We start from the raw sequence: 17,458 nt of genomic DNA, 5'->3' as shown, positions 1-17,458 counted from the left end.
TGAGGTTAGAACAAAATATGAAAAGTTCCTTATGGCAAAAATAGAAAATGATTTCAGCTTTTGAAAGAAAATGTAAATGATTACTGTACCAACAGTTGTGCAAGTTGTTTTGGATTTTTTTTCAAGGTAAACCTCACCTCATTTACAAATACAAATGGAAGGGATATGATGACCTAAGACTAGTTATACTGCTGTTGGTACTTTGCATGTTGATCTGTCAAAGGGACTACGTATTTCTAAAACCACATAGTCGTTAGAGTAAAGCTCACTGGCATTTTAAAATGCGTCCAATAAATGCATCGCCAGGTCATTTACAAGGTTTACACTAAATCTGGATTACTGAAATTAAATTACTTGACTTTCTTAAGATGGCGTGGGCATTACGAAGCAGCTCAATAACTCTTCCTCCAGTTAACATATTCTTTACTTCAATATGTTTACCTAAGAATAATTCTGAAAAGAAAGCTGGGTCTACCGTTATGCAGTTCTTAGATATGACGATTTAAAAACAAACAGTAGCAATGTTACAAAATTTTGAGATTTTAAAAATCAAGTCTGCAATTTATCCCATCAGATAAAGCATAACAATAAGTTTAATTTGACACCAAATTCACTTTCATATCTCAAGTATTAAAAAGGTTATGGCCATTATCATACTCGGAAATTAAGCATCTCGTTCCCTATTGATTTTCAATGGACATTACAAAAAAGCTGTGATCTTGGATAGTCAAAGGCCCATTTCTTAAGGAAAGATTAACATTTTTAAATAGCCTAAGTGTCCAAAGATTATTCACAAATAATTCACAATATAACATGATTTTTATATCTAATTTACATTAATTTATAGGCCAAATGGAAGGAATTTAGTGTTCAATTGCTGCTGTTTGTAAATGTCCATTTAAATCGGCTTTCTAGTGGGTTCATGTGGAACGCGCTGGTTTAGAACGTTGACATCGTGCTGGATTAGTGCCCTCAAATGCCGAGAAAAATACTGCGGGATATAAAAAGCCCAAAAGGAACTACTCGCTATAGATAACGTGATATATAGGGTTATATATATGCCCCATTTAATGTAAAAATAAGGTACATACCTTTAATTGTTTGCTTTATAAAACCCTGGGGCTGCGAGAGGTTGCGGAATGAGACAGTAATTTAAAACTATTATAACTATATTATCGAGGCCTATAAAACTAATAATACCTTTTGCGACCGGGTCTTGCAGCGATTTTTCGTTAATGATTTACTAGGCTGAACATCTGGGATTAGTACAGCCTAGTAAAAATCGCGTTTTAAACCCGCCCCCTCCAAACAGCGCCAAAATCGCGGACCTGGCTGTGGGCAGATTCCCAATGACGATTCAGGTAGGTTTTGTAACATACCTACAAACAGTGTGCACAAAAAGCAGTCAGAAGTTGCCATGACAAAATTGGCAAAATGTGAACAGTTGGGACATTTTTTGCAGACAGATAGCAGGGCATGTTTTACATCTCATATTCATTGACCGAGTCATCGCTCTATTCTAGTCCAGAACGTGTGTCATCAATGTCAAATGTATGCCCATTTTCATCCTTCCATCCATACTGCAGTGAATCCAAATGAGCAGGTGAAAACTCAATGAACAATCTTGGGACGGTAAATCATCATTACAGTTCACAGGACCCTCCATGCACATTGTCTTACTACTAGTACTAGCTAGGTTAGGTAATTTCCCCAGTGCCTTGAACTGTACTAAAAAACTTTTAATGGGAGAACAAAGTGGACTAAAAATACTCTCCTTCGAAGCTTGTTCCTCCATTTGCATGTAGGTAACTTTGAAAATCTAGGTCATCTGAGTATTTTTTATTGGTTTAGTTCAGTAAACCTATCAAACATAATTAAAAAATATCAGTTAATGAATCACTAAAAATTAACATGATTGTGGCATTTATCTTCTTGATCTGTGATATAAGGTACGTAAATATTGCAAATGTTCCACTGTGATATATGATAAGCAAACATTGCAAATATTCCAAAATTCATAATTACAATTTTAAATATGAGTGAATGTAATGAATCTAAAGTGCATGGCATTGACCCATGACATTGGTTTTAACGTAAATTATCAACTGTACACTATAACTGAATCATGCATGATATCCCTGCATTATAATAGCAAATTATTATTCTGTAGCAAAGTAAAACTACTTACCTCAAACAGCCGTAAACAGTGATTCCTTACTGCATAAACTCCCATCCAATCCGATCTTGATATAACCATATAACCATATAACCATATAACAATTTACAGCACGGAAACAGGCCATCTCGACCCTTCTAGTCCGTGCCGAACACATATTCTCCCCTAGTCCCATATACCTGCGCTCAGACCATAACCTTCCATTCCCTTCCCGTCTATATAACTATCCAATTTATTTTTAATTGATAAAAACGAACCTGCCTCCACCACCTTGACTGGGAGCTCATTCCACACAGCTACCACTCTCTGAGTAAAGATGTTCCCCCTCATGTTACCCCTAAACTTCAGTCCCTGAATTCTCAAGTCATGTCCCCTTGTTTGAAATCTTCCCACTCTCAGTGGGAAACCTTTCTCACGTCCGTGCCCTCTCATCATTTTTAATAAAAACCTCTATCCTAGTCCCCCCTTAACCTTCTGCGCTCAGAATAAAGCCCTAACTTGTTCAACCTTTCTCCTTAGTCCCTTCCCATCCATCTAGTAAAACTATCCATTTTGTTGACATTTTTAAAGGCGACCAAAATTGTAACCATACTCCCTGCCTCACCAATGCCTTGTACAATTTTCACTGGAAGCTCTTCTATACTCACTCTGAGCTATAAAGGCCAGCACTCTGAGCGAAAAAGCTTTCTTTTCATCCCCTCATTCCACTTTCAGGGAACTGTGCACAGTTATTCAGATCCCTGTGTTCGTACATGTCATTCCTTCCATTTACCATGTACGTCCTATTTCCCTTTGGCCTCCAAGATGGACTTACAGCTTTTTCCACTCATCTCTGCCATCTTTCATCCCTCTCATGGCAGTCTCTCTGTAGAAAACTCTACTCTACCCAAACCCCCCTATTTAACCTTCTGCGCTCCAATCCAACCACCACACCATCATCCCCTCACTTGTGTACATGACAAACAACAGTGGACCCAACATAGATCCCTGTGGCACCCCACTCGTCACTGGCCTCCAACCTGACAAACAACCATCCACCATTACTCTCCATGAAGGGGAATCCAGAACCTAGGGCCACAGTTTAAGAATAAGGAATAAGCCATTTAAAACGGAGATGATCTAAATGGTGGCCGATTGGGAAAGGGGGAGATGCAGCGAGACCTGGGTGTCATGGTACACCAGTCATTGAAGGTAGGCATGCAGGTGCAGCAGGCAGTAAAGAAAGCGAATGGTATGTTAGCTTTCATTGCCAAAGGATTGAGTATAGGGAGGAGGTTCACTGCAGTTGTACAGGGTCTTGGTGAGACCACCCTGGAGTATTGCGTACAGTTTTGGTCTCCAAATCTGAGGAAGGACATTATTGCCATAGAGGGAGTGCAGAGAGGTTCACCAGGCTGATTCCTGGGATGTCAGGACTGTCTTATGAAGAAAGACTGGATAGACTTGGTTTATACTCACTAGAATTTAGGAGATTGAGAGGGATCTTATAGAAACTTACCAAATTCTTAAGGGGTTGGACAGACTAGATGCAGGAAGATTGTTCCCGATGTTGAGGAAGTCCAGGACAAGGGGTCACAGCTTAAGGATAAAGGGGAAATCCTTTAAAACCGAGATGAGAATAACTTTTTTCACGCAGAGAGTGGTGAATTTCTGGAACTCTCTGCCACAGAGCGTAGTTGAGGCCAGTTCATTGGCTATATTTAAGAGGGAGTTAGATGTGGCCCTTCTGGCTCAGGGGACCAGGGGGTATGGAGAGAAGGCAGGTACGGGATACTGAGTTGGATGATCAGCCATTATCATATTGAATGGCGGTGCGGGCTAGAAGGGCCGAATGGCCTACTCCTGCACCTAATTTTCTATGTTCTATGTTTCTATGATGAAACACTTTTTCACAGAGTGCGAGCCTGTGGAATTCTCTGCCTCAGAAGGCGGTTCTCTGGATACTTTCAAGAGAGTTTGATAGGGCTCTTAAATATAGCGTAGTCAAGGAATATGGGGAGAAGGCAGGAACAGGGTACTGATTGTAGATGATCAGCCATGATCACATTGAATGGTGGTGCTGGCTCGAAGGGCTGAATGTCCTACTCTTGCACCCATTGTGTTTCTATGTAAGTGTTTCACTCCACATCACCGTCTACATCTCTCCTGCTACTTTGTCTGAGGAAGGGTCTTGACCACGAAATGTCGCCCATTCCTTCTCTCCAGAGATGTTGTCCGTCTCGTTGAGTTATTGCAGCATTTTGTAGTCTGGCCCCCCTTGAGGCTTTATCTTAGGTTTGCAGCCTCTGCAGCTGCTGATTGTTCCCCCCCCCCCCCCACCCCCCCCCCCCCCCCCCACATGGTGTGCGAGCAACGGGGGGCGGGGCCGTCCGCGCCGTAGCAACCGTTGCTAGGGCGGGATGAGCGGCTCCGATTGGCAGAGGACGCTGTCCGTCCGAGGGGCGGGTCACGGCTCTGATTGGTCTGACGCAAGGAGGGGGCAGGACCTGGTCCTTTGTGACGTGAGACGAAGAGGCGGGGCCTCCGCTCAGCGCCGGGAGCTCAGGTGGGAACCAAAGATCCTATGGAACAAGCTGCCAGTGGAGGTAAACCATATAACCATATAACCCATATAACAATTACAGCACGGAAACAGGCCATCTCGGCCCTACAAGTCCATGCCGAACAATTTTTTCCCCTTAGTCCCACCTGCCTGCACTCATACCATAACCCTCCATTCCCTTCTCATCCATATGCCTATCCAATTTATTTTTAAATGATACCAATGAACATGCCTCCACCACTTCCAATGGGAGCTCATTCCACACCGCCACCACTCTCTGCGTAAAGAAGTTCCCCCTCATATTACCCTTAAACTTCTGTCCCTTAATGCTGAAGTCATGTCCTCTTGTTTGAATCTTCCCTATTCTCAAAGGGAAAAGCTTGTCCACATCAACTCTGTCTATCCCTCTCTTCATTTTAAAGACCTCTATCAGGTCCCCCCTTAACCTTCTGCGCTCCAGACCTAACTTATTCAACCTATCTCTGTATTATTCAACCTATCTCTGTAAGGTAGTTGAGGTCTCTGAAGATCTCTGAAGATCTTTCCTGGTCCGAGAACATTGAGGCAATTATTAAGAAAACACATCAGCGCCTCTACTTCCTGAAAAGATTACGGAGAGTTGGTTTGTCAAGAACCCTCGCTAACTTCTACAGGTGCACAGTAGAGAGCATGCTGACCGGTTGCATCGTGGCTTGGTTCAGCAACTTGAGCTCCCTGGAGGCAAAGATAACAAAAAGTAGTAAACACTGCCCGGTGCATCATAGGCGCTAACCTCCCGTCCATCGAGGGGATCTATCGCAGTCGCTGCCTCAAAAAGGCTGGCAGTATCAAGGACCCACACCATCCTGGCCACACACCCATCTCCCTGCTACCTTCAGGTAGAAGGTACAGGAGCCTGAAGACTGCAAAAACCAGGTTCAGGAATAGCTACTTCCCCACAGCCATCAGGCTATTAAACTTGGCTCAGACAAAACTCTGAACAGTAATAGCCCATTATCTGTTATTTCCACTTGATCAGTTTATTTATTCATGTGTGTATCTATATTACTAAAATTCTGATCTTGAACTTTTGGCCCACTGTGCTGCGATTTCCGAGAGAACGCCGCCACCTACGGCCGTCATTTTTGGCCACCTCGATCAGAGCCCACGAAATTCAAGTGCAGTTTCTTACCACTTCTAGCAGGGTGCAAGGCCACCAAATTCAAGTGCAGTTTCATACCATTTGAAGTAGGGTGCAAAGCCACTAAAGACAGCGAGTCGTGACCTCTCCCTCCTCCAACTTGCCGAGACTGAACCACACCCACATTTCCGGGTTTTATAACCACCCCCCCGCCGGAAAAGGTGTGGCTTACATGGACTGATTGACAGGAGAGAGATTCTCAACATTTAAAAAAAAACTAATAACACTTTTATTTTTCATTGATGGGAAGAATCCTCTGCATCTGCTCAGCGGAGGCGGACTGAGTAAGATGGCCAAAAATCACAGCCGTAAGTGGTAGCGTTTTATCTAAAATCAATATACAGTGCAAACAGGAAGTAAGTGCATTTACAGTAGTGCCTTTTAACTTCAAGCCAAAGCACCCAAGCCACCATTTGCAGTAAGTAGTGCCTTTCAACTTCAAAGCTCCCAAGCCACCATTTGCAGTAAGTGGTGCCTTTCAACTTCAAGCCAATGCACCATCGCCCCCATTTGCAGTAAGTAATGCATTTTAACTTCAAGCCATCGCACCCAAGCCACCATCTGCAGTAAGAAGTGCCTTTCAACTTCAAGCCACACTCAAGCCACACCCAAGCCACCATTTGCAGTAAGTGGTGTCTTTCAACTTCAAGCCACAGCCAAGCCATCATTTGCAGTAAGTAGTGACTCTCAACTTCAAGCCAAAGCAACCAAGCCACCATTTGCAGTAAGTAGTGCCTTTCAACTTCATGCCAACATTTGCAGTAAGTAATGCCTTTCAACTTCAAGCCAATGCACCCACGCCCCCCATTTGCAGTAAGTAGTGCCTTTCAACTTCAAGCCACACCCAAGCCATCATTTGCAGTAAGTAGTGCCTTTCAACTTCATGCCACCATTTGCAGTAAGTAGTGCCTTTCACCATTTGCACTGTCTTTCAACTTCAAGCCACCATTTGCAGTAAGTAGTGCCATTCAACTTCAAGTCACACCCAAGCCACCATTAGCAGTAAGAGGTGCCTTTCAACTTCAAGTCAAAGCTCCCAAGCCACCATTTGCAGTAAGTAGTGCCTTTCAACTTCATGCCACCATTTGCAGTGCCTTTCAATTTAATGCCAAAGCACCCAAGCTACAATTTGCAGTAAGTAATGCCTTTCAACTTAATGCCAAAGCACCCAAGCCACCATTTGCAGTAAGTAGTGCCTTTCAACTTCAAACCACAATTTGCAGTAAGTAGTGCCTTTCAACTTCAAGCCAAAGCCCCCAAGCCACCATTTGCAGTAAGTAGTGCCTTTCAACTTCATGCCGCCATTTGCAGTAAGTGGTGTCTTTCAACTTCAAGCCACACCCAAGCCACCATTTGCAGTAAAGTGCCTTTCAACTTCAGGACAAATTTTTTTGCAAGCTTTAGAACCAATGGACATAAATTTACATTTTAATGAAATCATTATATACAGATGTAACATTTCCATTGCAAGATCGGGGGGGGGGGGCAAATATGCGTCAAGCCGATAGCCTAATCGTTAAAGAGTTAAAAGATAGGCTAATCGATAAAGAGCTGAGAAGTGGAATCGGAGCTGCCAAGGAAAGGTACTCTGAGAAGTTGAGGAGCAAGTTCTCAGCTAGTGACTGTTCTTCAATTTGGAAGGGCATGCAAGAAATCACCAGCTATAAGAGGAAACCCCCCCTGCTCTTTGGACAATCGTCAGCTGACGAACTACCTGAATGAGTTTTACTGCAGGTTTGAAAATCAGAAACGTAACCCTGGTACCCCCTCCCCAACAAACACAGCCAGACCCCAGTCTGCAAAGAATGGACCCTGCACCCTCTCCTTCCCATTCACCACCTCACACCTACTTAAGGCAAGACTCCAGTAATGAAGAGAGTGGACCCTGTCGCACCCCACCAACACCCAAGAACTCATTTTTAACCAGTACCTGCAAAGATGCACTGACCCTGCCTGCTTCAAAGTCTCCACTAATGTCAGATTCAGATTCAGATTCAGATTCAGATTCAGATTCAATTTTTTAATTGTCATTGTCAGTGTACAGTACAGAGACAACGAAATGCATTTAGCATCTCCCTGGAAGAGCGACATAGCAAATGATTTGAATAAATAATAATAGGTGTCCGGGGGGGGGGGGGGGTGGTGATTGGCAGTCACCGAGGTACGTTGTTGAGTAGAGTGACAGCCGCCGGGAAGAAGCTGTTCCTCGACCTGCTGGTTCGGCAACGGAGAGACCTGTAGCGCCTCCCGGATGGTAGGAGGGTAAACAGTCCATGGTTGGGGTGAGAGCAGTCCTTGGCGATGCTGAGCGCCCTCCGCAGACAGCGCTTGCTTTGGACAGACTCAATGGAGGGGAGCGAGGAACCGGTGATGCGTTGGGCAATTTTCACCACCCTCTGCAATGCCTTCCGGTCGGAGACAGAGCAGTTGCCATACCATACTTTGATGCAGTTGGTAAGGATGCTCTCGATGGTGCAGCGGTAGAAGTTCACCAGGATCTGAGGAGACAGATGGACCTCCTTCAGTCTCCTCAGGAAGAAGAGACGCTGGTGAGCCTTCTTGATCAGAGTTGAGGTATTGTGGGTCCAAGAGAGGTCATCGGAGATGTTGACTCCCAGGAACCTGAAGCTAGAAACACGTTCCACCTCCGTCCCGTTAATGTGGATGGGGGTGTGCGTGCCGCCTCTGGACTTCCTGAAGTCTACAATGAGCTCCTTGGTAAAAGGTAAGGATTACTGGTCTAAAGGTAAGGATTACTGGTCTAAACGACTACAGGCTTGTCTCACTGCCCTATGTAGTCATGGAGACCGTTGAAAGGCTTGTGTTGGCCATGCTGAAAAATATCACAATCCCTCTGCTGGACTCTCTGCATTTTGCATATTTTGCCAATAGATCTGTGGATGATGCAGTCAATTTGGGCTACACTTCATCCTCCAGCACCTAGACCTCCAGGGGACCTATGCGAGGATTTTGTTTGTTGATTTTAGCTCTGCATTCAACACCATTGTACCAGAGCTACTACTCGCCAAACTTTCTGAGTTGACTGTGCCTGAACCCCTCTGTCGGTGGATCACCCGCTTTCTGACAGACAGGAAGCAGCATGTGAGACGGGAAAGCATATCTCGGACCCGCAAACCCTCAGCATTGGAGCACCGCAAGATGAGTACTCTCCCCTCTCCTCTACTCTCGCCACACCAATGACTGCACCTCCACTGACAGCTCTGTCAAGCTTCTAAAGTTTGCGGATGAAACAACCCTGATTGGACTGATCCAGGATGGGGATCTCTGTACTCTTTTCAGTTTGACATCTTTCCTATAACGTGGTGCCCAGAACCGAACACAATATTCTAAATACGGTCTCACCAACACCTTCTACAACTGCAACATGACCTCACAACTTCTATACTCAATACTCTGACTGATGAAGGCCAAAGTGCCAAAATACTTTTTGACCACCTGATATACCTGCGACACGACCTTCAAGGAACCATGCAACCATCAACCATTCCTCTGCCCACCTGGCTAATTGATCCAGATCCTGCTGCAATCTTTCACAACCATCTTCACTATTTGCAAAACCACTCACTTCTGTATCATCAGCAAACTTGCTAATCTTGCCCTTTTCAGTAACGTTTCACAGAGTGCTGGAGTAACTCAGCGGGTCAGGCTGAGTATAGAAGTTGGGAGGTCATGTTGCAGTTGCATAAGAAGTTGGTGAGGCTGCATTCAGAGTATTGTATTCAGTTCTGGGCACCATGTTATAGGAAATATGTCATCAAACTGGAAAGGGTACAGTGAAGATTTACGAGGATGTTGCCAGGACTAGAGGGCCAGAGCTATAGGGAGAGGTTGAGTAGGCTGGGACTCTATTTCATGGAGCACAGGAGGATGAGGGATGATCTAATAGAGGTGTATAAAATCATGATTTGAATAGATATGGTTGAGTCTTTTGCCCAGATAAGTGAATCGAGGAGCAGAGGACATAGGTTGAAGGTGAAGGGCAAAAGATTTAATAGGAATCTGTGGGGTATGTTTTTCACACAAAGGGTGGTAGGTGTATGGAACAAGCTGCCAGATGAGGTAGTTGAGGCTGGGACTATCGCAACATAAGAAACAGTTAGACAGGTACATGGATAGGACAGGTTCGGAGGGATATGGATCAAACGTGGGCAGGTGGGACTAGTGCAGATGGGACATGCTGGGCCGAAGGGCCTGTTTACACACTGTATCACTCTAAGACTCTATCTATCTTTCCCTCTCAAACACATTCTCCTGCCTTCTCCTCATTTCCTCTGACACCCGTATCAATCAAGAATCTATCAATCTCCTCCTGAAAAATGTCCATTGACTGGACCTCCACAGCTGTCTGTGGCAATGAATTCCACAGTTCATCACCCTCTGACTTAAGAAATTTCTGCTCATCTCCTTCCTAAAGGAATGTCTTTTAATTCTGAGGCTGTGGCCACTGGTCCTAGACTCTCCCACTAGTGGAAACATCCTCTCCAAATCCACTCCATCCAGGTTTTTACCAGGCTGGGACAGACGGCAACAGCTTCACACCGTGTCCCAAAGCTTGTGTCCTGTCCTGCATCACCCAAGGCAGCAGAGACGTTATAGGAGAGGGCAAGCACCGTAACAAAGTAGCTCACAATGGTTTAGGTAACAATCACTCTCCCCCCTCCTTTCCTATGTTCCTTCCACCCATAAACCTCTCTCTGCCTTTACATTTCACTCCTCTTTCAAATCTGCTCTACTTATCTACATGCATTTTGCTTCTTCACTTTTTAGTCATAGAATGATGCAGTGTGGAAACAGGCCCTTCAGCCCAACTTGCCCACACCGACCGACATGTCCCATCTAAACTAGTCCCACTCACATGCGTTTGGCCCACATCCATCTAAATCTGTCCTATCCATGTACGTGTCCAACTGTCTCTAAACATTAAGATAGTCCCAGCCGTAACTACCTCCTCTGGCAGCTCGTTACATACACCCTTTGTGTGAAAAAGCTACCACTCAGATTCCTGTTAATTTCTGAAATTTGGTCATAAATTTGGTGCAAAAATGCTCCAAAATAATGCTCAGAATGCACCAGAAAGCATCTAAAACCCCTGAGCTTCCAGGACCCTTAAACGGGCCCTGGACCCTGGCATCGAGGGACTTCACACTTCGCGCTCGTGATGTGCGTAGCGCACACAATATTTCACATTGAGTGTTTTGTAATCCTGTCATGCCACCCCCCTTTTTGAAAAGCTTCGTACGGGCCTGTACAACCATCTTCACTATCTGCAAAACCACTCACTGTTGTATCATCAACAAACTTGCTAATCTTGCTCTGTATGTTCTCATCCAAATCATTGATGTAGATGACAAACAGTAACTGGCCCAACACTGAACCCTGAGGCACACCACTAGTCACAGGCATCCAGTCTCTGAATCATTGCTGTAGACGACAAACAGTAACTGGCCCCACACTGAACCCTGAGACAACCACTTGCCAGTCATTTACTAGATCACATTCATCCTGACTCTCCTTGATGTGATGATGACCCACAGTAACTGATCTAAACTTCCAGAGCACCGACCACCATGCTAGGCCATCGAAGTCTGAATCACTGAAGTCAATAGACAACAGGTGCACAGAGAAGAGGCCATTCGTCCCTCTCACCGAGCCAGCACTGCCATTCAATGAATCATTGCTGTATCATCCCCAATCAGTACCCCGTTCCCAACACTGAACCCTTCTCCCCACTATCCCAGGCATCCTCCGCTGACATTTGTAAGGCCCCCTGTCTAGCCTCTCTGAAAGCATCCGGAAACAAACGGCCCAACACTGAACCACCGCCCACTGAGGCCAGAATTCCACAGACTCACAACTCCCTCTGAAAAATGTTGTTTCCTCGTCTTCGTTCTAAATGGCCGACCCCTTATTCTTAAACTGCGGCCCCTGGTTCAGGACTTCCCCCACATCGGGAACATGTTTCATGCCTCTCTAGCGTGTCCAAACCCTTAACAATCTTATACGTTTCAATGAGATCTCCTCTCATCCTTCTAAACACCAGAGTGTACAAGCCCACAGCTGCTCCATTCTCTCAGCATATGACAGTCCCGCCATCCCGGGAATTAATCTGGTGAACCTACGCTGCACTCCCTCAATAGCAATAATGTCCTTCCTCAAATTAGCAGACCAAAATTGAACACAATACTCCAGGTGCGGTCTCACCAGGGCCCTGTGCAACTGCAGAAGGACATCTTTGCTCTTTACTCATCTTCTCTTTCAATCTGTTATAAAGTCCCATCATACACACATCCGTTCCTGTTCTTCTCCACCATCCATCATGGCTGATCCTCTCTCCTATATTCAATTCCAGAGTCTTCAAAAAATCTCTCTAACCCTTTTCCCACTCTCCAACATCCAGAACCGTCCTCCACCCCCTCTGGCAGAGAATTCCACTGACACTCTCTCTGGATCTCTGCCCTGAGACCCCAAATGCCTGTACATTCAGAAAGATCTTTCTTTCTATGTGGTCTTACCCTTGGCCAATGCCCTCATCCCTCCACTGCCTGATCAAATCTGTGGCCTGTTCATTGAGACTTCCTTCATCCATCGGGAACCTGTTTCCTTCATTAGATTTCTCTTCATCTTCAAAATCAATCATTTCATCAATGACCATTCATTCCTCTCCTCAGAATACTCTCACCAACTCACTACAAACCCCAGCCACTCCCATCATCTCCATTCTTCATTCCACAGCCTCCCCTTCATCACCCCACCTGCCTCACTCTCCTCCTCAATCTCCCCACCATTCTCAAGAATGCCCTTCCTAAAAATTTGGGACCAAAACTTCACAGCTACTCCTGGTGTTCATTCATTCAGGTGTGGTCTCCACCAGTCTCTCCTGCTGACTGTACATCCTGCAGAAAGGAATCTCTCTTTTTTTTGAACCTACCTCCTCTCCTCTCTTGTGATTCAATGACCTGTCCTTCCATGGCACCCAGGTCTCGCTGCGTCTCCCCTTTTCCTAATCGGCCATACTCCAGGTGTGGTCTCACCAGTGCCCTGTACAACTGCAGAACCTCACATTTATCCACATTATACTGCATCTGCCAAACATTTGCCCACTCACCCAGCCTATCCAAGACCAACAGGCCAAACCTGCACACAATACTCCAGGTGTGGTCTCTCTAGTGCCCTGTACAACTGCAGAAGGACCTCTTTGCTCCTATATTCGATTCCACTTTTTATAAAGTCCATGTACACATCATCCACAGCTCTGCTTACATCAACCTTTTTTCTCACGTCTTCGAAAAATCAATTATATTTGTGAGATTCGACCTCCAACATACAAAACCATGCTGACAGTCCCTAATCAGCCCTTGCCCGCCCAAATGACTGTAAATTCACCAAAGCTAAATCATTGTATGTGTTTACTTGGCCAATGGACTCATTCATATATTAATTAATTCATTCATTCATTCATCATTCATTCATCATTCATTCAATCATCCATTCAGTCATCCAGTCATTCATTCAATCATTCATTCATTCAGTCAATCATTCATCATGCAATCATGCATTCATTCAGGCATTCACTCATTCATTCATTCACTCACTCACTCATTCACTCATTCAATCATTCAATCATACATTCAATCATTCATTCATTCATCATTCATTCATTCATTCATTCATTCATACATCGTTCATTCATTCATTCATCATTCATTCAATCACTCTTATCATTTATTCATCATACATTCATGCATTCACTCATTCATTCATGCATTCAATCACTCAATCATTCATCATCATTCATTTATTCATATCCTACCCCACAGAATACTCTCCAGCAATTTACCAACTACAGATATGTTAACCTTACCGGCCTATAGTTCCCTGCATGTTCCTTGCAGCCCTTCATGAATATAGGCACAACATTTGGAACCCAGTCCCAACGTGCTTCTTCTGACTGTCCAGGTAGACCCATTGTTTCAGCGTGTTCTTGCCCCCACTAATTATTTTCCACATACCTGGATTCCATGCTATCCCCCTGGTCCGATCCACGACACTTCACACGCCCTTCGTCAATGTGTTTCCCACGGGCAAGTGGTATATTGCTGATTTTAGAAGAGGAAGGTCGAGGATGGATTAACCTGTCTTCATCCACGGTTCGATGGTGGAGAGAGAGAGAGAGTCAACAACGTTATGTTCCTTGCCGTGAATATTTCTGAAGATCTGTCGTGGACCCAACACATTGATTGAATCATAAATAAAGTCAACCGACTTGACTGTGTTAGAGTCGAGCAGAGAGGACATCGGTGTGGTGGTGAATGTTCTCCCGATCTTCTACAAGTCTAAGGTCGAGACCATAATGAACGGTTGCCACAGGGCCTGGTTCGGCACTTCAAACGCCCAGGAATGTAGGAGATTAAACAACGTGGTGGCCATCGACCTGTCCTATCCATCATCTATGTTTCTATGTTTCTAAGAAAGCGAATGGTATGTTAGCATCCACAGCAAAAAGATTTGAGTATAGGAGCAGGGAGGTTCTACTGCAGTTGTACAGGGTCTTGGTGAGACCACACCTGGAGTATTGTGTGCAGTTTTGGTCTCCTAATCTGAGGAAAGACATTCTTGCCATAGAGGGAGTACAGAGACGGTTCACCAGACTGATTCCTGGGATGGCAGGACTTTCATATGAAGAAAGACTGGATAGACTCGGCTTGTACTCGCTAGAATTTAGAAGATTGAGGGGGGATCTTATAGAAACTTACAAAATTCTTAAGGGGTTGGACAAGCTAGATGCAGGAAGATTGTTCCCGATGTTGGGGAAGTCCAGGACAAGGGGCCACAGTTTAAGGATAAGGGGAAATCTTTTAGGACCGATATGAGAAAATCATTTTTCACACAGAGAGTGGTGAATCTGTGGAATTCTCTGCCACAGAAGGTAGTTGAGGCCAGTTCATTGGCTATATTTAAGATGGAGTTAGATGTGGCCCTTGTGGCTAAAGGGATCAGGGGGTATGGAGAGAAGGCAGGTACAGGATACTGAGTTGGATGATCAGCCATGATCATATTGAATGGCGAATGGTGCAGGCTCGAAGGGCCGAATGGCCTCTACTCCTGCACCTATGTTCTATGTTTCTATATTCCAAGATGTCAGATTAAATGAATGAAGATTCCCGAAATGCACTCGTCAATTGAAACGAATAAACTGAACATTGGGATTTCAGGCGACTGCTCACGATTATGGAGATTGCGGAGAGATGGTTCGGATTGTACCAGGCCTGTAGATTGCTCCCTCCCTCCCCCGGCACTAACTGTCCACTAGACAGAACATATAGACTGGATATCATCACCCATGATGACTGGTGCCCTTTCCGTGAGGGAGGGAGGCACTTTGTGCCCGGACACAAAAGAGTTAACAGTAGATGTTTGTTCAGTGAGTGTAACTAACGTCAGTCTACACGGAGCCCGCCCGGTTGTGTCACCCACCCACTGGAGATTTGCCAGTTCCCAATATAAACCATTCCTGTTGTTGCTGGGATATGTGAGTGTTGGTGAGATCATCCCGCCCGTCACCGACAGACAGACAGACAGACAGACAGAGAGCAGCAGCTCCATCCACAGAGGGAGAAAACCCATTGGGAATCTGTGGACAATAAAGTGGGATGTTAGATGGATGTTTCGGAATCCGGGAATATTAGAGAGTGAAGTGAATGTCACCGAGTGTAATCGGGGAACAGTGAGAGAGTGCGTGCGGTGTTACACAAGTGGATCGGTCTGTGTAAACGGTAGACTGGGAAGTTACCGCCATGGAGAAGGGAGTCTTCTATTATGCTGACTATGTTTCATATCCTTGGATCAGCTTAAGTTATCGAATCTACTTTGCACTCAGAGTTATACAGCCTGTCCTTTATCCCGTGCTAGCCCTTGTTGCTCTTCCAGGTAAGTCCCCGTCCAAATTCCCGCTCAACAGCAGGCGAGAAGCGGCAGTGACGGGATCCGGTATAAATGTCTGTAGCTCGGACAATCCATGACATACGTGTCCCTTGTAGAAATCTTCCACAGAGTAATGGGTAATGTGTTGATGCTGCCTGTTTGTGGGGATCAGAGGTTTATCACTATCAAGTTGAAATGATTTGAGTCTAGGAGCAGGGAGGTTCTACTGCAGTTGTACAGGGTCTTGGTGAGACCACACCTGGAGTATTGCGTACAGTTTTGGTCTCCTAATCTGAGGAAAGACATTCTTTCCACAGCGGGATTACAGAGAAGGTTCACCAGACTGATTCCTGGGATGTCAGGACTTTCATATGAAGAAAGACTGGATAGACTCGGCTTGTACTCGCTAGAATTTAGAAGATTGAGGGGGGATCTTATAGAAACTTACAAAATTCTTCAGGGGTTGGACAGGCTAGATGCAGGAAGATTGTTCCCGATGTTGGGGAAGTCCCGAACAAGGGGCCACACACACAGTTTAAGGATAAGGGGGAAATCTTTTAGGACCGAGATGAGAAAAACATTTTTTTCATACACAGAATCTGTGGAATTCTCTGCCACAGAAGGTAGTTGAGGCCACAGTTCATTGGCTATATTTAAGAGGGAGTTAGATGTGGCCCTTGTGGCTAAAGGGATCAGGGGGTATGGAGAGAAGGCAGGTACAGGATACTGAGTTGGATGATCAGCCATGATCATATTGAATGGCGGTGCAGGCTCGAAGGGCCGAATGGCCTCTACTCCTGCCTATTGTCTATGTGTCTATGTGTCTATATTTTCTATATTCCTCCTCATCTCCTTCCTAAAGGAACGCCCTTTTAATTGCGAGGATGTGACCTCTGGTCCTAGACTCTCCCACTAGTGGAAACATTCTCTGTGTAGACTTGTTTTCTAATGTTGTCCTAATGTCTTTGTTTATTAAACACGCGAGTTGGTTCTGTAACCCGCCCGCCCGCCCGCCTTGCAGAATTGATGTGTACATTGTGTGTGAGTATGTGTCACCCGCCTGTGTTTATGTCGGCGGTTTCAGTCTATGTGTCTTACCATGCTGCTGTAAGCAAGATTGTCTAATGTACCATCACCTCCCTTGCACCGATGCAGATGGCAATAAAGTCCCTGAACTCCTTCCTTCACTCACTCTCCCTTCCCTCGCTCGCTCATACCTACTCTGCTGTATAATCTTTGATTCACTCACAGTGAAGCAAAGAGTTAAACTCCCATGGTGAAGTGAGAAATGGTCAGACACAGATCTGATTCTTTATCCCAACCCTCCTAACTGCAGCTTCTCATCTGTTTAGTAATCGAGCAGATGCAGAATAATGTATTTCCTTCAGTAGTTACTACTAGACAGCCTCGTTAGACAATCTTCTACAATCCCAGAACGGGATTGTGCATTTGATTTGCCCCTCGCCTCGATGAATCTGCCGAGTTTGCTTTGTCCGCTGGCTCTGTGTGTGTCATGTCTCTGTTTACTTCCCTCCCTCCTCACAGTGAACACGCTGACCATTGTGGTCCTGTCCCGGGGAAAGTGCGGTCTCTCCACTGGTGTCACTCGCTACCTGAT

At 45.1% G+C, this 17,458-nt stretch overlaps 1 protein-coding gene across 1 annotated transcript in view; it reads left to right on the top strand.

Annotated features, from left to right (window-relative positions):
• Positions 1-15,713: 15,713 nt before the first annotated feature.
• LOC129693979 (probable G-protein coupled receptor 139) overlaps positions 15,714-17,458 on the top strand; it is a gene marked incomplete at its 3' end in the record, with an annotated part of 2,553 nt that continues 808 nt past the window's right edge. The window contains exons 1-2 of the mRNA XM_055630706.1: positions 15,714-15,846; positions 17,386-17,458. The exon at positions 17,386-17,458 is cut by the window's right edge and continues 103 nt beyond it. Coding sequence (XP_055486681.1) covers positions 15,714-15,846; positions 17,386-17,458 — 206 coding nt within the window. The remainder of the gene's footprint in view (positions 15,847-17,385) is intronic.

The sequence above is a fragment of the Leucoraja erinacea genome, unplaced genomic scaffold, assembly GCF_028641065.1.
Source record: "Leucoraja erinacea ecotype New England unplaced genomic scaffold, Leri_hhj_1 Leri_514S, whole genome shotgun sequence".
NCBI classification, from domain to species: Eukaryota; Metazoa; Chordata; class Chondrichthyes; order Rajiformes; family Rajidae; genus Leucoraja; species Leucoraja erinaceus.
The sequence above is the reverse complement of the archived record's forward strand: the minus strand, read 5'-3'. Positions and strand labels throughout refer to the sequence as shown.